Below are 24,086 nucleotides of genomic sequence, written 5' to 3'. Positions count from 1 at the left end.
CCATTTTAACCAAAATACTTATGAAGTTTTTTTTAGTGGTGAAAAAGAATTGGAAATTGAGGGGATGTCCATGAATCAGGGAATGGCTGAACAAGCTGTTGTATATGACTGTGATGGAATACTAAGAAATCATGAGCAGGATGCTCTCAGAAAAACCTGGACTTACATGAACTGATGCAAAGTGAGCAGAACCAGGAGAACACTGTATACAGTAACAGCAATATTTTATGATGCTCAACTTTAAAAGACTTAGCGGTTTTCAGCAATACAATGATTCAAGACAAATCTGAAGGACACGATGAAAATGCTATCCATCTCTAGATAATTGATGGAGTCTGAATGCATACTGAAGCATACCTTTTCTTTATTTTTCTTTTTTTTTCTGTGTTTTCCTTCACAACATGACTAACATGGAAATGTTTTGCATACTGCACAGGTATGGGAAGGAAAGAATTTGGAACTCAAAAAAAATTTTTTAATGAATGTTTAAGATTTTTTTGTAATTGAGGCAAAACTAAATATTAATTTTTTTAAAAGAAAGAAAGAAAGCTCTATTACTAGAGTAAAGGATTTGAATTGGCCCTTGAAGAATAAGGTTTAGAGGGGGGAGGGGTAAAAGAAGTGTGGGCAGATTGGGGAGGGAGCAGTCAGAAGCAAAACACTTTAGAGGAGGGATAGGGTGAAAGAAGATAGAAAATAGAGTCAATATCATGGGGAGGGAATAGGATGGAAGGAAACAGCAATAGCAACTGTGAAAAAAACTTTGAAGCAGAGGCAAGAGCAATGTAAGATGATGATTAATGAGGCCTGATTGATTGATGAGAAGGAGGATTGATGATGGTGATAAAATGTATAGTACTTACTTTGCTGGGCTATTATGAAGAAAATTCTTTGTCAGGTATAAGGTACTATATAAATGTTATCTATTACTGTTGTTGCAATAATCAACCTCATGGATTTATTGTTAGGAAATCTCTCTTTAAAGTACTATATAAATGTTTACTATTTAAAAAAAAAATGATGAGCAGGATGCTCTCAGAAAAACCTGGAAAGACCTACATGAGCTGATGCAAAGTGAAATGTACTGTATACAAAATAACAGCAATATTATAAGATGATCTGCTGTGAATGACTTAGTTATTTTTAGCAATGTAATGATCCAAGACAACTCTGAAGGACTTATGAAAATACAGTCCATCTACAGAGAAAGAACTGAGAACTGATGGTATCTGAATACAGATTGAAGCATAATTTTTTTGTTAGTTCCATTATCTGAAGTTTTGTTTTTGTCTGTTTTCCTTCATAACTTGGCTAATGTGGAAATGTTTTGCATGACTACTCATGAATTGCTTGTGTTCTTATGGGGGGATGGGGAGGGAGGGAGTTAGAGTATTTGGAACACAAAGTTTTAAAAAATTGATGCCAAAATTTGTTTTTACATGTAATTTGGGAAAATAAAAATTCTAAATAAATTTTTTAAAATGAAAAAAAAAAAAGGTTCAGAATGTAGACAAGAGAAACAAGACAAGGTTTCCCAAAAGTCTTGGTACAATTGTAAATCTAAATAGCCTATTATTTTTCTAGGACATAATAAGAATTCAATAAATACTTGCTGAATAAAATTCAATGATAGTATAATAAACATCAAGTGTCTACTATGAACCAGGTTCCATGCTAATCACTGGGAATTAAACAAATGCAGAACAAATGCAAAAATCAATGAGTGGTACAAAATATCAATAATTTTTTGATACATTGAAGAAACTGATCTGCCTAAATTGGAAAGTGTGTTAGGTAGTAACAGATAAAACCAGATTAGACAAATAAACCAGATTATAAAGTCTTGAAAGTCTAGCAACAGAATCTGGACCCAATGTAGTAATCAATATTGTCATTATAGGTAAACAAAAACACAGACTAGCCTGACTCTCATCTTTTCCTCCATTCTTGACCAAGAGAAGCCACCCATTAACTTTTCAAGCTATCCATTTCTCTCTTCTTAAAAAGGGGGAAAGTTAAAGAAAAGAAGGCTACCCAGCCCTCGGCATATAATCAATCAACAAGCACTTATTATGCTTGGGCCAGGCACAGTTTGGGTAGGGGATACAAGCACTAAGAAATATTCCCTACCTCAAAGAGGTTACATTTTAGAGGGGGGTGATATCAAGTACATATAAAAACATATAGAGGCAGCTAGGTGGCACAGTGGGTAAAACACAAAACCTAGATTCAGGAGGATCTGAGTTCAAATCCAGCCTCAGACACTTGACACTTACTAGCTGTGTGACCCTGGGCAAGTCACTTAACCCTCATTGCCCCCCACCCAAAAAAAGAATGTGTAAAGTTAATTTGGGTATTTATAATGTGTCAATATAACTTATTCGCTCTATCATTCTTAAAACAATATTACTGATATGATATACAACATTTATATCATATCTCTTCTACAGGGCCAACCTTGGTCATTATAATTATAGCACTCAAATTCTACTTTTTTTTTGTTCTTTCCATTTACATTACTGTAGTCATCATGTATCTTGCTTTCCTGATTCAGTTTTTATCATTCAATCATAGTTCATGTAAGGCTTCCCATGCCTCACTGTTTTCATATTCATTGTTTCTTACAGCACAGTAATATTCCACTGTATTCATGTGCCACAATTTAGATTAGCCATTCCCCAGTTAATGGTCATTTACTCTGTTCTTTCCTACTACAAAATGTACTGTTATATTATTTTTTTTTGGGTGGGGCAATGAAGATTAAGTAACTTGCTCAGGGTCATACAGCTAGTGTCAAGTGTCTCAGGTTAAATTTGAACTTAGGTCCTCCTGAATTCAGGGCTTGTGCTTTGTCCACTATGCCAACGAGCTGCCCCATTTTCCTGACTCTTAAGTTCAGCACTTTATAGTACAGAGGTCTCTCCTAGTTCCTCACATTACTTCATCTAGACTTTGTATGTAAATAGCTGTTTTATATGTTGTCTACCCCACTTTTCACATGAGCTCCCTAAGAACAGGGACCATGTTTTTGCCTTTCTTTGCATTTTCAGAATTTAACAGTGTCTGACTCATAGTAAATGCTTAATAAATACTTGGCTAACAGATTGTTTGCCTCCCCCCATCTCCCTTAAAGCTCTGGATGTATTTTTCTGAGATTCACAGTCCTACTCCCACATGAGCATAATCTACATTAATAAAAACGCATGCTCGCTCTTTTTGTAGCAGCAAAGAATTGGAAATTGAGGGGATGTCTATCAAGTGAGGAATGGAATACTATTGTACTGTAAAAAATGATGAGCAGGCAGATTTCATACCCTTTGACCCAGCAATTAATAATTTTATTAACAATGCTAATTTTTTTTAATAAAAGAGGTCAATGGCATTCTCTAATGTCAAAGACCATCATAGTGGTTGTCTCACAGCTTTTAAGTCCTTGGAAATGTGGGTGCTATAAAGCAAAGCTTCTTAAACTCTGGGTCAATATGCGGTCACATAACTGAATGTGGAGGTAGTGAAAAATTTGGCAACAGTAAAAGGTTATGTAGACCTATTTCATATACCTGGGGGGCTTGTAAAAATTTCTCAGGTAAAAAGGGGTCATAAGTAGAAAAAGTTTAAGAAGCTCTGCTCTAGGGGCAGCTAGGTGGCACAGTGGATAAAGCACCGGCCCTGGAGTCAGGAGGACCTGAGTTCAAATCTGGCTTCAGACACTTGGCACTTACTAGCTGTGTGACCTTGGGCAAGTCATTTAACCCCAATTGCCTCACCAAAAAAAAAAAAAAAAAGGAAGCCCTGCTCTAGATGGTGGCAATCAACTCTCATTGGTTAACAAGTAATATGAGAATGAATATTACACAACAAGGGGCTGGATTTATTCTAATGAACTTTAAGTATGTCATTTACTTTACCCCCAATCTCAGCAATGTAATGAAAGAATTTATCCCCACTCAAACCTGAGTAGAACACAACCGGTAGGAATTCACCTTGTAGGTGTTAAAATTAGCCTCAGGTCCCCCTAACAAAGCTGCTCCTCCCCCTCCTCAGCTGCAGGGGGGGGGGGGGGGCTGGCCTCTGAGCCAGGCTAAGCTGCGTGGAGGAAAAAACCCAGACCCCGGGTGTGGCATGGTGCAGGCCGGTTCGCACAGCAGAGACATGCACAAAAAATCCTGAGGGACGCTAGAATTTGCTTTGCTCAGCCCCCAGCTCCGGGCATGGGCAGCATGGGTCTCGGCCAGCCCTAGGGGGGGCCAGCCCAAGTTTCACTTGAGAAAGGAGGTGAATTTTTAAAAGAGATGCTAGAGACACTGGGGCATTCAGTGCGGCAGTAGAGAGAGAGAAGTAAATGGAAAGGGGGGATGGTAGAAGAAGGTAGGTCAGCACAGAGGAGCTGGAGAAAGGGCTAGCAAGAAGGTAGAGAGATGGCAGAGGAACAAGGATGCTAAGAGGCTTTTCAGGGGTTTCTACAAAGTGAAGGGGGCTTGGAGTTAGAAGAAAGGAGCAGAGCAGTGAAAGGGAGACAGGGGAGCTGGAATGAAGGAGAAAAAAGGTCCTTTCCATTTCTTTACCCTTATCTTTTACATTTATTTTTATAAATAATCCCTGCTTTGATTATTTTAAATAAAAAGAGGCTGTTTATCAATTTGGGAGGAGCAGTGTGGGAATTTTTAAACAGCCTTAACAGACTGGCTTAGGCAATTAATAGCAGTCAGATAGCCAGCCAGTCAAAAGTCCACAGATTAGGCCCAAGTTAGTAATAATATTTTTACAACCTAAAATCAGATTGCTTAAAAGGTTGATTAGGGTCTAAAGAGAAAGTTATTTCAACCTTCAGAGGCTGTGCTTTTAAAATGAGGACTTTGGAAAAAGGGGAACTCTGGATCTCCTCAAATGGTGGTTATTGGTAATCATTTCTTTCATCAGGTTGTAAAGTCCCTTAAATGCCAAATAAATGAGTTTATATTTTAATTCTGGAAACAGTAGGGAGTACTAGAGTTTATTGAGTTGGGGAGCAAGTTGGGACTTTGGCAGCTATTTGGAAGATATATAGGAGGAGGGAAACGCTTAAAGAAAGAAGACATTAAAGCTGTAAAGGACAATTTTAAAAGGCATATGGGCAACTGATATTCAATATGAATAAAGATAATAAGAGATTAAATAGATGAACTACAGTCTTGGGTGTTTAAAAAACTCAGAGATGATAGGTGAAGTAATCATTTGGCTTAACAGGTGACATGATCTCTGAAAAAATGAAGATTCTTTTATGAGGCAAACATGGTTGTAATAACTAGATCATGATGGAGGACAGGAGAACAACCATAAGTCAATATCACTCATTTTTAACTAATGCAAAAATTTTAAGTAAAATCCTAGCACAAAGACTACAAAAATATATTCAAAAAAAAACTATTCACTGTAACTAAGTTGAATGTATAGCAGTGACAGTACAACAGTATGCAATTAGCATAATTTATCACATTAAAAACAAATACATAAGACCACATGATTCTTATCAAAAGATACATAAAATATCTTTGATAAATACAACACTTACTTCTTATTTTAAGCATTGAAGGACTTCTTACAAAAAGCATAAGCTGGAGACAGCTAGGTAGCATAGTGGATAAAGGACCAGCCCTGGATTCAGGAGGACTTGAGTTCAAATCTGACCTCAGATACTTGACACTTACCAGCTGTGTGATCCTGGACAAGTCACTTAACCCTCACTGCCCCACCTCAAAAAAAAAAAAAAAAAAGCAAAAAGCATAAGCTACAAACATATAGATTGTAGCTTTTCACTCTATATCAAGAAATTTTCAATAGGAAAACAGGAGCAATCCCAATAAATACAGTTATGTCAAAAATGCCCATTCTCACAGATTGAAACAAATTTTTTTGCTAGTTTCTTTATCTGAAGTTTTGTTATTCTCTATTTTCTTTCACAACCCGGCTAATGTAGAAATGTTTTGCATGACTGCTCATGTATTGTTTATATTGAATTGCTTGAGTTTGGCGGGAGGGGGGTAGAATTTGAAACACAAAGTGTTTTTTTTTTAAATTGATGTCAAAATTTGCATTTTACATGTAATTTGGAAAATAAAATTCTAAATATATTTTTTAAGAGGCCCATTCTCCCCACTTCTGGTTTTTTTGGGGGTTTTGGGGTTTTTTTGTGAGGCAATTGGGGTTAAGTGATTTGCCCAGGGTCACACAGCTAGTAAGTGTCAAGTGTCTGAGGCTGGATTTGAACTCAGGTACTCCTGAATCAAGGGCCAGTGTTCTATCCACTGTGCCACCTAGCTGCCCCCTATTCTCCCCACTTTTGAGATCATTTCCTTTTTTTTGGATCATTTTCAAAATGATAACAATAAGAGAAAAAGAATTAAAGGCATAAACACTGGCAAAAAGGAAACAAAATTCATACTTATTTACAGAAGCCACGATTTACACAGAAAAACCTGAGAAATTCAGCAAAGAAACTAATTGAGATAATTACTAGCTTCAGTAAAGTAGATTGCAAAATAAAATCATGAAAATTAAGGGTAGTCTATATAGCAATAGCAAAGCAGAAAAGGAAATAAAAGGGAAATCCCATTCAAATTAACATAAAGCAAAAAAACATAAAGCACATGGGAGTCAATCCACCCATGCACACTCGAAACACAGAAAAACAATTACAAAATATTCAAGAAATTTAAAATGGTAAATAACCAGAGTACTTATTGCTCATGGTTGGACCATTGCTAATGTAATAAAATGGCAATATAACCTAAAATAACTTTTACATAGCTATATCAAACTACCTACAGGTATGCTATAGAGCTGAACAAAGAATTTTTAAATTTGAAGGAACAAAAGTTCTGAAATATCAAGGACCATAATAAAAAAAAAAGGAATGAAAGGGATTGTAGGCCACGAATAAAGCCTAACCCTGCAATCCGGCTGACACACCAGACACCCGCCAGAGGAATTTGCCCCAGTGCCTCGGAATCAGCTGCAGCACCAGCATCTTTTGGAACTGAGCGCGCGGTTGGACTGAACGGCTGACCCAGGGTGGTAAGTGCAAGGGTACCAGTGGACTGGGGGAAGGATTCGACTGTCCCATCCCAGCAGGCAACCAGGAAGAAATCCTGAGCGGCAGGAGACCCAAGTGGGGGAGGGGAGCAGTCTCATCAGAAGCTGAGAACCACACCACAAAAAGCTTTGCTGGTTGGTGTCTTAGTAAATAGGCCTGAGGTTATCTCTGGACCTGAGAACAGGCCAGGTGAGATTAAAGCCTGCCCTGCCCCCAACCCAAAACACCTGGGACCCTCTGAAGCTGAGAACAGGAGTGGAGCTGAGAAGCAGCACTCCCCACCCCCATCCCCACCCCCCCAGTGGAGAGTTTAAAATCAAGTAAAAGCAAGGCCAGGCAGGCTGAGAAGAAGCCCAACCATCCCCCAGGCCACGCTGTACCTTGAACACTGTGTCCTGGAAGCAGGGCCATACTTAAAGAAGGAGTTAAAAGAAAAGAAATAGTAAGCCAGGATGAGCAGGCAGAGAAAGCAGAAGACCATCGAAAATTTCTTTGGGGGAAAGGTAGACCACAATACAACCTCAGAAGAAGAAGATAATAACAGGGTCAAAGCTCCAACATCCAAAGCTTCCAAGAAAAATATGAACTGGTCTCAGGCCATGGAAGCTCTCAAAAGGGACTTTGAAGAGAAAGTAGGAGAAATAGAAAGAAGATGTAGATAAAAGGAGGAAAGAATGGAAAGGGAAATGAGAGCGATGCAGGAGAGTCATGAGAAAAGTCAACAGTTTGAAAAGCCAAATGGAAAAGGAGATTAAAAAACTGTCTGATGAAAATAACTGCCTAAGAATTAGGATTGAACAAATGGAAGCTAGTGACTTTATGAGAAACCAAGACACAGTAAAGCAAATCCAATTGAATGAAAAAATAGAGGGCAGTGTGAAATATCTTCTTGGAAAAACAGCTGACCTAGAAAATAAATCTAGGAGAGATAATTTGAAAATCATTAGACTACCTGAAAACCATGACCAAAACAAAAGCTTAGACACCATCCTCCAAGAGATTGTGAGGGAAAATTGCCCTGATATTCTAGAAGCAAAAGCTAAAATAGAAATTGAAAGAATCCACCGATCACCTCCTGAAAGAGATCCCAAAAGGAAAACCTCCAGGAATATTATAGCCAAATTCCAGAACTCCCAGGTCAAGGAGAAAATACTGCAAGCAGCTAGAAAAAAGGAATTCAAATACTGTGGAGCTCCAATAAGGATAAAGCAAGATCTAGCAGCTTCTACATTAAAGGACCGATGGGCACGGAATATGATATTCCAGAGGGCAAAGGAACTGGGACTTCAGCCAAAAATCACGTACCCAACAAAACTGAGTATAATTTTTCAGAGGCAAAAATGGGATTTCAATGAGAAAGAGGTCTTTCAAGCATTTGTGATGAAAAGACCTGAACTGAATAGAAAATTTGACTTTGAAATACAAGATCCTGGAGAAGCATAAAAAGGTAAACAGGAAAAAGACTTCATGAGGGATATTAAAAGATCAAACTGTTTACATTAATACATGGGAAGATAATACTTTGAAATCATAAGAACTACCTCAATAAGAAATTCAGGGGCAGCTGGGTGGTGCAGTGGATGGAGTGCTGGCCCTGGACTCAGGAGAAACTGAGTTCAGGTGTGACCTCAGACACTTTACAATTAATAGCTGTGTGACCCTGGTCAAGTCGCTTGGCCCCGGTTGCCTCACCAAAAAAAAAAAAAAAAAATTCTTCACAAGAAATTCACAGGGGGCAGCTAGATGGCACAGTGGATAAAGCACTGGCCCTGGATTAAGGAGGACCTGAGTTCAAATCCGGCCTCAGACACTTAACACTTACTAGCTGTGTGACCCTGGGCAAGTCACTTAACCCCCATTGCCCCGCAAAAAAAAAAAAGAAATTCACAGAAGACAGGGCTGAACTGAATATGAAGGGATGATATCTGTAAAGCATTCATGTTTTGCTTTTCGTAGGGCAGATGGGGAGGGGTGTCTTATGTCTGGGGCTGGATTTGAGCTTGGGGGGCCTCCTGGGTCCAGGGCTAGTGCTTTATCCACTGTGCCACCTAGCTAATCCATGATGACATCATTAAAATAGGGTTGAGGTGTAGGAGGAATAAACTGGGGGAGGGAGAAGGGGAGAGATTGTCTGCGGAGAGGTATTTCACATGAAGGAAACAAGAAGAAAACTTATAGAGGAGAGTAGACGAGGGGGAAGGAGTTGGGGAGTGAGTGAACCTTAATATCATCAGAATTGGCTCAAAGAAGGACTAACATACATACTCAAGTGGGTATAGTAATATACTTTTGCCCTGGTGGGGGGAGGGAGAAAAGGGGGGGGGGGAGGGGAGGAGGAATGGGCAGATTGGGGGAGAGAGCAGTAAAAAGCAAAACACTTTCAAGGAAGATGAAGATGTTCTGCATTACTGCACCAGTATGACATATTGAATTGCTTGATCTCATAGGGAGGGTTGAGGAGGGAGGAAGAAAAAATTTAGAACACAGAATTAGCTCAGGGACCCTGAATCTCATTGGAGTGGGCTTATGGAGGGAATAGCTTTCATAACCAATTGGGAGGAGCAATTTATTTAACACTGCAGGAAAATAGGAGGGGAAGAGGACAAGGAAGGAAGGGTGAAAAAAGGGAGTGCAGAGCAAGGGAGAAGATAGTCAGAAGTAAGGCACCTCTGAGGAGGAATAGGTAAAAAGAAGATAGAGTAAATGTCATGGGAAACAGAGTGGGATGGAGGGAAATAGTTATGATGATTGATTATACTGGCAAAATGTATGGTACCTACTTTGCTGGGCTTTTGTGAAGAAGATTCTCTGTCAAGCTTAAGGTACTATATAGAGGCTGTGATGAACAGGATGCTATTGGGAAAACCTGGAGAGACCTACATGAGCTGAAGCAGAGTGAAATGTACTGTATACAAAATAACAGCAATAGTGGGAGATGATCGGCTGGGAAGCAAGTGGTTATTTTCAGCAAGGCAATGATCCAATGTAACCCTGAGGGACTTATGAAGATTCCAGCCCATCTGCAGAGAAAGAACTGATAGTATCTGAAAACAGAAGGAAACACATTTAAATTTTTTTTTCATTTCCTCTTTGACAATTCCTTAATTTGAAGTTTTGGGTTTTTTTATTGTTTTCTCTCACAACTAGCTAATATGGGAATCTTTCCATGACTACTCATGTATAACTTATTTTGAATTGATTGAGTTCTTTTGGGTGGGGGGTGGGAATGGAGGGGGGAAGAGAAGTTGGAACACAAAGTTTTTTAAGAATTGATGTTAAAATTTTGTTTTTACATATATTTTGGAAAATAAAATTCTATTCAGAATAAAAAAAATCTATTTGGATTAAAAAATAAAATAGACAAGCAAGAATCAGAAACAAATTCAGTCAATGTAAAAACATCAATTACTTGGGAAGAACTCAATTAGATAAAACTTCTAGAAGAACAGGCAGAAATTAGTTAGACCAAGTAGTATTTGATAGATCACACAGTGCTGGGTCTGGACTCAAATCTGACTTCAGACACTTACCTAACTATATGACCCAGGCAAGTCACTAAAGCCTGTTTGCTTCAGTTTCCTAATCTATAAAATGAACTGGAGAAGGAAATAAACCTCAAATGGGGTCACGAAGAGTTGGACATGGCTGAAAAACAACTGAACAACAATACCATATAGAGTATGAGAAATTTTTTTTGGAGAACTGGAGATGGCAAGATAACTATATGTGAAATAGACAGTTTTCTATATAGTTGGCTTTGTGAATTTCAATTAACTGATTTGGCTGACTGGAGAATGTATATAAACATCTATATGTAATTATAGTGGTAAATTAAGGTTTTCATCCTAACAGAAATTTTGTGAAGTTTCTACCATTATCACCACCACCCTGAGAAAAAAGGAAATCTAGTAACATTGAATCACGTATTTTGAGCTCAAGAGCACTTTGTCTAAACTTCTCCTATTTTTCAGATATAGAAACAGAGGCTCAAAGAAATGAAGGGATTTGCCCAGGGTCACACAGTAAAGTCAGGATTCTAACCTAGGCCCTGATCTCCAAAACCAATATCAGAGGCACAGAGGACACTTTAAGTATGGAGAAGCAAAGGTGTGTGAGTGGGTATGCAAAACTGTAAACATCAGTACAAAGAGGAGAACCTTTACCCTTGTATTTTGTTATGTCCAATGTGCCTTCAAAGTGGAATAAATTATGCAGGAAAACCTGAGGAAAAAGAATTATTCAGTGACTGCATCAAGGACGGAATGTCCAGTGCAGTTTCAAGGTAATTATCAACAGCAAAAGACAAAATTGTTTAACTTGTACTTTTTGTAAGGTACACTGTCTCTTCTAAGCAACTATTCTGTTCATATGAAACAGTATACTAGTGACATGTACAGGGAAAGCATTTTTAAAATGAAAAGTTAAATCAACCGTTAAAGGACCTAAAATTGCTAGCACAGATTTAACATTTTGATGCCTAAAAGGAATAGGAAAATTACCTCGTTTTAATAAAAATTGCTGTATTAAAAAACCACAACCTTCAGATGGGATTTAAACAGTTTGGAAACAGAAAATGAACTGTGGCATAAATAGGAAGCCTTGAATCATGATGGGAAAACTTCTTTATACAAGTATCTTTGCAGTTTTCACTTGAAGATATTTTCCTTCTACTTTTAGGAACCAAAATGTTCATACTCTTAAAACAGCAACAGCATAGCTCTTTTAATAGTTGATTTAATTCTTTCCTTCCCACAAAAATATCTTTTCTATTCCTTTTACTACTAAACAGCTCCATATGAATGAAGCAGTTATCTTAAACGGGCAGTGTATACTTACATAAAATATATTTTATTCAAAATTGATAAACCATGTCCATGATGTCAAATAAAATTTCCCTATTAAAATTGTACGGTGGGGCAGCTAGGTGGCGCGGTGGATAGAGCACCAGCCCTGGAGTCAGGAGTACCTGAGTTCAAATCCAGCCTCAGACACTTAATTAACACTTACTAGCTGTGTGACCCTGAGCAAGTCACTTAACCCCCATTGCCTCACTTAAAAAAAAAAGTATATTAAAAAAAAAATTGTATGGCATAGGGGGCAGCTAGGTGGTACAGTGGATAAAGCACTGGCCCTGGATTCAGAAAGACCTGAGTTCAAATCCAGCCTGAGACACTTGACACTAGCTGTGTGACCCTGGGCAAGTCACTTAACTCCTGTTGCCCCACCAAAAAAAATTAATAATAATAATTGTATGGCATAGGAATGACTACAGAATCCTACTCCCCCAACTTGTAAGATTAAGTGTTTCAATTTGACTTCTTGATAAAACATAAACACTGATTAAAATCAACTGAATAGATCATCCATAGTTTTATTTAAACAGTGTGAAATGTGTGGTATGTTGCACATATTTTCAGACTTTTTCAAAGTATCAATCAATCATGTTCATTTTTTTTCCCTTTCCCTTGCTTTTTGATCTTTAAAAATGTTGTTTACTATATAGGATACTCTCTGGGAAGGGAAAGGAAGGGAAGGAAGAGGACAAGAGGAACACAGGGGCGGAATAGGGGGGAGAGATTATGGTGATTAATAGCAAGGAAAGTTCTTATTTCATGTGACTTATCAGAAATTTATTTAAAAAGAAAACAAGAAAACTACTGGTATTATTTGCTTTAAAGAAACAAGAGACTTAAACACTGAAGTTGTAAATTTATTATGCATTAGGAAGCTTATTCACTTAAAAACCAAGAGCAGAGTACAAAAGGCCTGTTACCTCTTTTCAAGGCAGAACATGTTTCAAAATATATTTTTTCTTTTAAATGTATTCAGTCAGTACACAATCGTTTATAAAAGCTGTATATATATTTTTTTTCAGTCAATACCCTCATTACATTTATAAATACAAGATTTACACAGCACCCCATCAAGAAAAAAATTAAAACTCCTTACAAATATCTACATATATTTCATACATATAAAACATTCATAGGAGTGCTTCATTAGAGTTAGGTGTTGTTCAATGGTCCTTTTAATGGTGCAGCAAAATATGTATAAATTTGTATAGATTTTTTCCCCCCATAAAACATCTCAAAAAGTTACCTAGGGACTTGTAGTGAAACTAGGCCCACTAAAGCATTGCTCTTTCAGAAAGGAATTTTACATGAATGTTCCCATGAGATTCTGCAAGTGAGATAAAGAGACTGATATGAAGGCTAAATATGATAATAAATGCACATTACAGAGCAGTTAAGGCAGTAGTGCAATTAATGGGAACAAAGATTTCACAGGTCAGTTAACGGAGATGGGGAGCGGGAACTTGAGTATCAATGTAATAATTGTGCGCAAACTTGAATAAAATATTCCCTTAGCACCCAGTGATTTAGTCCCACAAACTTAGGAAGATTCACATTTACTGAGCCTTGGAGGCAAGGGAGTAAGACCAACTTCTATTCAGCGTGCCACCTAAAAACCTTTATTTTTTCTTTGAAACCATTTTCAAAACCTAGAATTTGGTTCTACATGATTTATGGTTAAAGAACATTTTCTTTCTATATTTAAAGGAAAAAAATAATTGTTATAATTACTGCCCACTGGCATGATGAATTTTGCTGTAGTCAAGACATAGAAAGGATGAAATAAGGATGCTGCAAATTGATGAATCCCTGGGGCAGCTAGGTGGTGCAGTGGCTGGAGCACTGGCCCTGGATTCAGGAGTACCTGAGTTCAAATCCAGTCTCAGACACTTGACACTTACTAGCTGTGTGACCCTGGGCAAGTCACTTAACCCCAACTGCCTCACCAAAAAAAAAAAAAAAAAAAAGATGAATCCCTTCCTAAAAGTGACTGTAGAGTGTAGCCCCCCCTCCCCAAACCACATGGACTGAATGAGATATACATTCAAGGAAACTAGCAGAAACACAGAAAGGAACCTTAACTGTCTCTTGTAAAGGAAACATAGCCTAGTTTAAAGCCTGCATGGTTTGCATCAAGCAATTTCAAAAGGTTGTAGTCATCATGACTAACTGCATTTTGCCTTTTAAAGGTAGTCGAATTCCTCTCTCTGCTACAGAGGTGCCCTTTACATTGGAGTTTCGAGGTCAGGGCTCTGGACCACCATTAGAGGTGCATATCATTTGCAGATAAGAATTTCAAATCTTACCTTGTTCCTAATTTATCAACAGAATGGGGGGAGTTGGGGGAGGGCGAAGGAGAAGATCAGTCTCAAAAACCCAGCCCTGGGAAGGTACCAATATCATCACCACAGGGTCCTATAATTTTCATATTCTTTCAGCCCTTCCCATGGTTCTCTGGAGCGGTAAGTTTGCTGTAGCCCCCTCTTCCTGCAATGTTCACAACTCAGGGCATGGATGTGCAGTCTCACCCTATGAAGAGAGTTCTCAAACACTGCTATCTTGCAGCAGGGGTTCAATGTCTTCATCACTGCCTCGTTCTGGGTTGGTGGGCAGGTTGCCACTGATGCTGCTGTTGTGCTTCCTATTACTGCTGGCTTTGCTATGTGCAGGGATGAATAAGGCAACCAGGAAAGCCAGGAGGACTGCAATTGCACCAAACAGGAAAGGGGGGCCTGGAATGATGGCTCCCTGAAATAGCAAGAGAAACAAGAAGAAATCAAAGTGGAATAGAGTCAAGTGTAAATGACAAAGATTTATTCTTTGTAATAACATCTTCAACCACCCAGATCCTTGCATCTGCTTGGCACGTCTGTCTTCCCAAAACATATCAAGTCACACTTCTCATGTCTGCTTTCTGCACTAAATCACTGCTCTTAGGAAGAAACCAAAATGGAATTTTGGAGAACCAAAATGTGGAATTTGGAACTAAAGAAAGCTACAATATCCAAGTTTTCTAATAGGCAGCTAGACTATTTCCTCATCTTAGAGTCCCTTTGTCCCCATCCCAGCTCATATTCAAAATTTTTGTTGTTGTTCAGATGTTTTCAGTCATGTTTGACTCTTCATGGGCCGATTTGAGATTTTCTTGGCAAAGATACTGAAGCAGTTTGCCATTTCCTTCTCCAGCTCATTTGACAGATGAAGAAACTTAGGCAAATAAGATTAAATGACCTGCCCAGGGTCTCACAGCTAGTTTCTGAAGCCAGATTAGAACTCAGCAAGGTGAGTCTTCCTGATACCAGGCCTGGCACTCTATCCACTGTGCCACCTAGGAAGTATAAAATGAATTCATCTTCTACTTTATCTAATATAAAACTTCTACATTATATTTCTATGTAAGGATACCTATACTAAATGCTGTGAAAGGGAAGTGGTGGGATATGCCAAAGTAATATAGTATTCTTCTAGTTTCAAGGACTTAAATGAGAGAAGTTAAATTATTTTAAAAACTAGACTGGGGGCAGCTAGGTGGCGCAGTGGATAGAGCACTGGCCCTGGATTCAGGCGTACCTGAGTTCAAATCCAGCCTCAGACACTTGACACTTACTAGCTGTGTGACCCTGGGCAAGTCACTTAACCCCCATTGCCGTGCAAAAAATAAAAAATAAAAAAATAAAAATAAAAATAAAAACAAAAACTAGACTGATTGGAAGCTGAGTCTCCCTATCTCACCCAGGCTGAAAGTACGCAATCTCAATACTGATCAGCATGGAAGCTTTAACCCACTCAGGCTATAGATAACCCACTCCCAGGGGTTCACCACACTGGTGCTGGACTCAGTGTGGACACTTTAGTCCTCCTGCAGCTCTGAACTCCTGAGCGGCATCAGCCTCTGCCTCTCCAGGATCAAGGACTACAGGAAGATACCACTATGCCTGGCGATAACTAAATTAACCTACCTTCAATTCAAACATAACTGACTACAACCTTGTCCTTCTATCATTAAATTATTCAAACGTTCCCTCCTTGTCCACAGATACCTTTGAATATATGTCAAAGGCAGTAAAGATATTTTGTGTGCGTGTGTGTGTGTGTATATATACATATAAAAACTATCCAAAAGTTCTAGGACAAAATTTTATTGTCATCTAGATACAACCAGTTTGTTATAAGCTGTAAATGTGTTTCCCAGTTAATTTACCTTACTGCCAGAATCTTGAATGGTGCTTTCATCAGAACTCTGAACTGATTCCAATTCTGTTAACTCCACATGGAACAAAAAGAATATGAAACCATACAGCGCTGGTCCGAGGCCATTACACAGACCTCTAATTCCAGTTATTATTCCTTGGGCAACTCCTGAAACAGAATAAAGGAAAGTGAGGTCATGACATTTTCAAGGACAGGGTTCTAGTTTTGCAACACGACTGAATCCAGTCTCAAAAGTCTGTCATGATACCACAGTTCTGTGGATTACTGTGACTTGCTGCCATGCTTCCTTACATCAGGAAAAAGAAAGGTTTTAAGAAGTTTAGGGCAGTTAGGTGGTGCAGTGGATAGAGCACCAGCCCTGGAGTCAGGAGGACCTGAGTTCAAATCCAGCCTCAGACACTTGCCAACTTACTAGCTGTGTGACCCTGAGCAAGTCACTTAACCCCAATTGTCTCACCCCACCCCCAAAAAAAAGTTTAGCACAGGGCCTGGCACATAGTAAGTATTTAATAAATGTTTATTGATTGATTGATTATATGCCCAGTCCTACTGCCTGGGTTTTCCTTCATAAAAAAGGAAAGTCAGTGAGGTCCATGAGCAAATGATGACTGTTTATGAATCTATCCCTCCCCAACTACCACCAAAAATCTCCAACAGAAGTAGCAAAACAATCCTTGGGCGATTCACACATAACCTCTCTACTAGCTAACCACTCCCCTGATGCTCATATTGAAGATTTGTAGAACATATCAGAAGAAAGTTTCTGGAGCTTTCTGGGGTTGATAAGATGTCAGCTAACAAGCCTTATATTTTATTTACTGAGCAAAGTAAATTCACAAGTACTTTCTCTGTTCACTACATCAACTTATAAATACATCTCATTCCCTTTTCATTGACTTTACTGTATCTTTCCACAGTATCCATCACTGGCCACAAATTACTTGTCCTCAATATCTTGGTGTACTTTAGTAGCCTAAAACTTTTGGGACGCCCTATATATCTGGAGAGACAGAAGGAACAGTATATCACCATATACTATCTGAACTATTATTAGGAGTATTAATAGTAGTGGTTTAAAAAAAATAAAACTCACATTTACATGGCACTTTGAAGTTTACAAAAGACTTTCCTTGTCAAAATAACACCATGAGGAAGGTATTTTATATATGGTATATTAGTAGGAACAGTTTAAAGTGAAAAAAAAATTCAAATTTAAAATGATAATAGCTAGCATTTACATTTATATAGTACCATAAGTGCTGCATAATATTTAAAAATATCTTATTTTATCTTCACAACAACACTGGGAGTTAGGTGCTATTATTATCCCTATGTTACAGCTAAGCAAACTGAGGCAAAAAGACGTGGTTAAGTGACTTACCCAGGGTCAACAAAAGAGTTAATAAGGGTTTGAGGCTATATTTCAACTCAGTTCTTCCTGATTCCAGGTCCAGTGCTCTATCCACTGTACCACCTGGCTACCTCAGATACTGTTATAATACCTCATCTATCTTCCCCTACTGCACTTATTTCTTTACTTCCAAATGCTGACCGTCCTAAGTCAATCCATTAGAATCAACATGGGGACTGTCTTCCCTATTTCATGTTGAAGAAAAAGAGTCTACTGTTATGTGCAAACCTGCAAAGACAGCAGAAGTGCTTTTCTCAGATATCCAAGTCTGTCTCTTCCTTGGGTTCCCATAGATACTGTCATTCAAGAGACAGATGGGCAGTCCTACCTTTCAGACATAACTGTCTCCCCAATTTGTTCCCAAGTTGTCTCCTGGGTGCCCTTATCTCATCTGGGCTACTGAACTGTTTAATCTTGTCCCAAATCCCTTTCCTGCTAAATGCCAGATTCCAGGATTGTTTACCTTGAAGTAAGCACCAAATGTGTCCTTGATGTCTCTTCCTATCTCTCTGCTTCTGACCTTGATAAAGTCTGCTCCTTCCCTCCCTCTTGGACTTCCTACATTTCTGCAGCTGCATAAATATGCCATTATATTCACTGAAACTTTGGGACCCATTGCCATTTGGGAGTGAATCCTCCAACTACTGTTGCTTGTAATAAACTTTAAACAGTTTACGTACTACTCAGACTATAGTCTTTTTGTGTTACCATGGCAAGTTTATATCTGAGCCACACTTTAAAATTACAAAATACTTTACATGCATCATCTCATTTGATCTTCACGGTAACAATAAGAAATAAATAGCACAAATATGACTATCCCTGTGTGGCAGACAAGGAAACCACAGCTCAGAAGAGTCAAAAGTGATTTGCTCAAGGTCACATAACTAGTAAAGGGTAGCATGGGAACCCAAACCCACATCTTCTGGCTCTTTCCACTACACTAGACTGACTGACCTGCAATAACCAAGAACCCTCGAAACCATAAGAGTTGGTATTTTCTGTATTCTTTTTTTCATATCTCCCCTAGTTATTACAATGAAGGTTTATAACAGAAAGTATGAGAAATGTCAGTGTTTGCAAGTTTCAGGCTGGTAAGATGCCAGGTATATAAAAGCCACAGCTTTTACTCAACTTACATTTTATAATAATAATACTGACAAGCATCTATATTAATAAAGCAAGACTAAAAGTGCATCCCAAGTGCTATAATGAAAAAAGCGATCAAGACCCTGTCTACTTGCTTCTGAAACCATAGTTGTGTAATTTGTATAGAGTGGTTGCTAACTTGCTTTTCTACCACTAGATGGCGGATATTCACTCTGTAGCTTAACATTGCTGCCCCACCCCCCCCCCACCCTGTTCCCCACCCCACCTCCCTCCCATTTTCAAGAACTGAACTGATTTATCCTATTTGAGTGATCCTTACATAACAGCCTGGAAGAAGCACAAAAAATGTTTTGCCTTACATATTTGTTTTTTTCAGCTGATGTGAACAGTTTACCTGATTTCTGTCCTAATTCAAATCTGCTATGGAGTCAGGAAATAATGAGCTGACTACATCCAATATATACAATTAAAGTTCTGTCCTCAGCCCTAGTTTCACTGTGGATATTTCCAGTCTCATGCAATAAAGAGCATTATCTTTCCATATAACTGGCACTCTCCACTATCTGTCAACAATTAATCACAAGGGGGTGGGATATAAGGAACAGGAAGAATAATTCTGACAAGATTAGAAGTTAAGAGAGGGGAAGAAGAAAATATTAAATTATCATACTTTAAAGATATTTCTAAATATTATGCAGCACTTATAGTACCATATAAATGTAAATTATAACTTTAAATTTTAAATGTTTTTCACTTTAAACTGTTCCTCCTAATATACCATTACATAAAATACCTTCCTCACAGTGTTATTTTGACAAGGAAAGTATTTTGTAAACTTCAAAGTACCACATAAATGTGAGTTTTATTTTTTTTTAAACCACTACTATTACTACTAATAATAGTTCAGATAGTGTATGGTCATTTAATATGCCTTAATCCTGGAGAACTTGTTCCTTCATTATTATATCTTCAGAATAGTCTTTACATCTTACTTCTGGTTTCCCCATTTGTCTTTCACATGCAAATCTCAAATTGGTCTTTTCTCTGTCATAATACTCTAGACAATGTGGTATCTGTGGTATCTGACAGATCATGTCATTCTCTTTTCCTCCCCTGGTTCCCATAATACCACAGGGGAAAATCCTTCCAGGGGGATTTCTCTGTGTATTCCATTATTGATTCCTCTTTCTTTTCCCAGCCCTTTAATAACCTCAAAGTTCTGTCCTCAGTCTTCTCTTTGCACATTCTTCCTTGCCAATGACATCAACTCCCAATGCTTCGGTTACTGTCTCCACAGGAATGACAGATTCTAATCCCTGTGTCCAGGCCTACAATTTCACTTAAGAACACCAGTCCTGTAGGTGGCACAGTGGATAAAGCACTGGCCCTGGATTCAGGAGGACCTGAGTTCAAATCTGGCCTCAGACACTTGACATTTACTAGCTGTGTGACTCTGGGCAAGTCACTTAACCCTCACTGCCCTGCAAAAAAAAAACAAAAACCACCAGTCCTACATCTTTAACTACCTACTAGACATCTCTACCTTAATGCCAATACCTCAAACCCAATATGCCCAAAACAGAACCCTGACTCCAAAACAATCCTTCCTTCTGACTTCTCCATATTTCTGACAGTAGGACCACTCACATTCAAAACTTAACAGGTGTCTGACTCATCTTTTTTTCTCCAGTTCCATAGCCAATCATTTAAAGAATTCCATCAATTCCACTTTTATTCTAAGTCTCAAATTCAATTCTTTCTGTTTTAGAGATGGAAGGGACTTATGAGATCATTTACTGCAACTCCTCATTTTATAGTTGAATAAAATGAAAACCAGAGACTGTCTTGTCCAACACACAGAGGCAAAGCCAGGAAACCGAACCACGGTTTTCTGACTCCAAATCTGTCACCCATTCCAGTACCACTTCCCTCTCTCTATTCCCAACGTTACCACAGCTAAGTATTAGCCTTAATTACCACCCACCTGGACTAGTGAAATAGCTTATTAACCAGTCTTCTCTCTTTTACTCTCTTCTGTATCCAATATATTCTTTACACTGATGAAAGATTGTATTTCCTCCTTATGCACAAACATAATCACATCAGTTCTTTATTCAGAATGGTGAGTGGTTATCCACTAACAACTCTGCCTGGAGATCAAACCCTTCCACTTTCCCAGCTATAGTTCATATTATTCCTCACCACATACATCATACTATTATAAGAACTAACAACAATAATAATAGCATTTAAAGAGTTCTTTAAGGTTTGCAAAGTGCTTTACAAATAATTTCTTTTGAGCTTCACAAAAACCCTGCAAGGTGTAACGATTGGAATAACGCCACCTGCTGGATACTTACTGTAGAAGAGTTCTGCCCATGAAGGGAAGGTCTTTGAGGGCAAGACCAGGAGTCTTTTCTTCAGGATTCAGGAAGTGAAGCGGACTAGTGGGAGGAGGAAGGAAGAGACTGGCGCTCAGTCTCGCTTTCTTTCCTGAGGACGCTGGTGGAGAAGGGAGCTAGAAATGTGCTCTCCCTTTAATAGATAGGAATCTAGGCCTTTCTCTCTCTCTTTACCAAATTCTTATTCTCCTTAATAAATGCTTAAAAGTCTAACTCTTGCTAAAGCTTATAATTTATTGGCGACCACTCATTAGATATTTTAGACAGACTAGCTAGAATTTTAACCCTTAACAGATGGCTGACCACGAAGAGGAAAGCTGAACCTCACTTCTGATCTTCCGGTTGGGTAAGAAATTTCCCCTACCCTTTAAACTGCTAAGTACTGGCGTACTGGCTGTGTTTTCCCTTTAAATTTTTTCAAATGGACCTTTTAAACTCCCTAATTACCCTATTTTTGATTTTAGTCTGTTTAACCAGACAAATGGGAGATAAGATCATGTTAATGCTTTGTTTTTGTGGATTTTCTATTTTTCTTTTTATTTTTGTTAAAAGAGCCAGCAACTTACTCACACAAGGAAATATCTCTCCCTCTCCCAACCATGCTTTTTCAGAGAAACCTGTAGAGATTCCCAGTTCTGCAGCTTTTCCCAGTTCTAACACTAATTGTTGCTCTAATTTTGCATGCCTGGAGGCAATGACCCACCCTCTAGAAGCTTTTAATCCCCTAGCACCTGGAGGCAAAGTGGGGGAAGAGGAATCCAGGCCTGAGTTCAAAATCAAGTCTGATTCAAATTGCTCTGGTCCCTCCCCTCCTCTCCAGACCCCACCCTCTACTCCTCCTATGGCCAAGCCCATAGCTTCCCCTGCCTGGGAAGTCCAGAGATCTGGTGCGCATGCTCAACTTTTTCTACCTGCATTTGCAGCTTCAGGCTCAGCCCTTCCCCGGCCTGGCTGTGCTTTTGAGACAATCTTAGAAAACTCTTTAAATTCCAGATATGCTTGTTTTGTTCATAATTTTGCTAACCTGCTTTTGTCTTTAATTAGTAATCTTATAAAGCATTTGTATGGTGAAAAGACTGACAGACAATATAGAGGGGTTAAAGAAGAAAAACTTAAGCCGAATAAGAATGACAATCATCAACATAGTTCAAGACTCCGCTTCTTTTGCCATGGAAGGGTATATATTTTACAGAAATGTAGAAGTAAGCAGCAAGGTACTGATATGAGTATTGGGGATTTTAGATATTGGAATCAAGAGTGTTCTGAATTCACTCAGATTATTAATGTCAGTTCAGAGGTTACATAGGATTTCTATGCTATTACATATACATTTTGGAATTAATGGTATAGGTTTATTTTCATAGAGATTTTAATGCTTTTGAGATTGTGTCTTATACTTAGTTTCTAAAACAAGGAGAATATTTGTAAAAGCTTTTTATAGTCATGCGATCAAGTTTATATTTTGTAATACTCTTATTAATATTAAGTTCATATTCATTTAGATTTCCCTAGTTTGAATTTCATTGTCTTTTATTATTCCACGTGTATTTTCTTCTATTCATTCATCTATCTAATTTTGAAACATGGTTTTGATTTCATAATACAATGTTAATTCTAGGAGTATTGTGCTCCCATATTCTGAGTTGTTTGTTTTTGTTATTTTTTTTCTCAACTGATTATTTGATCAAACTCTTTAAAGCATTTCCCTGGCAAATTGTTTGCCATGGCAAGTGTAAATTGATTCTAGAAGTATTATTTTTGATAAGCATATTCCAAAAAAAAAAAAAAAGAGGGGAACATTTGTAAAAGTTGTCTTTGAGATTGTGTTGTGCTTTAACTTTTATTTAAATATGTTCAGATTTTTCAAAAAAGTAATTGTATCCTAAGTAAAAAAAAGGGGTATTATTTGAAATTGTTGCATAATTATATATTGTGTTCTGAGTCAAGATGTATTCACATTTTTTGCAATCATTTATTATCCTCAATTTTTAAATCCATATGAGACTTGGATTATGGGAACTTATCATTTAAGACATTAATTGCCTTTATTCTGAGTTATCAGATGCCAGTTGGCCAAGATGCCATCCAATCACAAGAGGAATACATGCAAGAGCAGACACTGAACTGTCACATGAGGGGAGACATGCATGAAGTCAAGGTATGGCCGAGGGAACGGCTTTTGACTAATGTTGAGGTTGGATTCTCTTGGTTTAATATTTTATTTTATTTTTCCCCACAATATTGTACAGATGGCTGGAAGTATTGATCCCACCCATCTCACTTCTACACCTGGCTTCTATGCTCCCTCCTATATGCCTGATGCCATGGACCATCTCAATCCCATGCATCTGATTAAGTCTGACTCAGTTTCCTCCAATATGTTCGGTGGCATGGACATATATTCCATCCACCTATTTTAAGCCTGGCATACTGCATGGGCAGTACATATTGCTCAAGTGTGGGAATGCTCATATCCCATCATTTCTCTGTTCTTTTATGGTAACCCCCATAATTATCTCAGGTGTCATGATAAATACAGTGTTGAATTTGGCCTTGACACCTGTTACCAATTATATTAGATTTTTTAATTTCTCATAATGGCATGAGGATAATTAGGCAGATGATGCAAAAAGTGATGAAACAAAGATAAAAATTATTTTTAAAAATTAATATCGCAGCAATTGTCTTCTCAAATACCCTCCATAAGGGGGGACTATAGTAATATTATAATTTTAAAGAATGGTTCAATTTTTGTTTTATTATATGTTTCATGTGTAACAACTAAGATTCTGAATTCCCTTAGACATGTTTTTGAGAACTTTCATTGTTTGATTTGATTATTGACAAAGCTATTTTAAAGTTGTGTTAAGCTCAATTTTGTAGGAAGTTTTCCTGGCTGATTACCAGCATCCATACCTCAACCCCTGAAAAGACTTCCATTCCACGACTACACCTAGAGGACATCTGAGAAAAGACTTTCAGAGACTTTAAATGAACAGTTTTGATTTGTTGTTTTTGTTGTTGTT

General features: G+C 38.1%; 1 protein-coding gene across 1 annotated transcript in view; it reads right to left on the bottom strand.

The window, feature by feature from the left end:
- Positions 1-12,761: 12,761 nt before the first annotated feature.
- Positions 12,762-24,086, bottom strand: part of MFSD14B (major facilitator superfamily domain containing 14B) — an 87,989-nt gene continuing 76,664 nt past the window's right edge. The window contains exons 11-12 of the mRNA XM_043975409.1: positions 16,127-16,284; positions 12,762-14,673 (exon numbers count right to left, since the gene is read on the bottom strand). Coding sequence (XP_043831344.1) covers positions 14,470-14,673; positions 16,127-16,284 — 362 coding nt within the window. The 3' untranslated portion in view covers positions 12,762-14,469. The remainder of the gene's footprint in view (positions 14,674-16,126; positions 16,285-24,086) is intronic.

The sequence above is a fragment of the Dromiciops gliroides genome, chromosome 1, assembly GCF_019393635.1.
Source record: "Dromiciops gliroides isolate mDroGli1 chromosome 1, mDroGli1.pri, whole genome shotgun sequence".
NCBI lineage: Eukaryota > Metazoa > Chordata > Mammalia > Microbiotheria > Microbiotheriidae > Dromiciops > Dromiciops gliroides.
The sequence above is the reverse complement of the archived record's forward strand: the minus strand, read 5'-3'. Positions and strand labels throughout refer to the sequence as shown.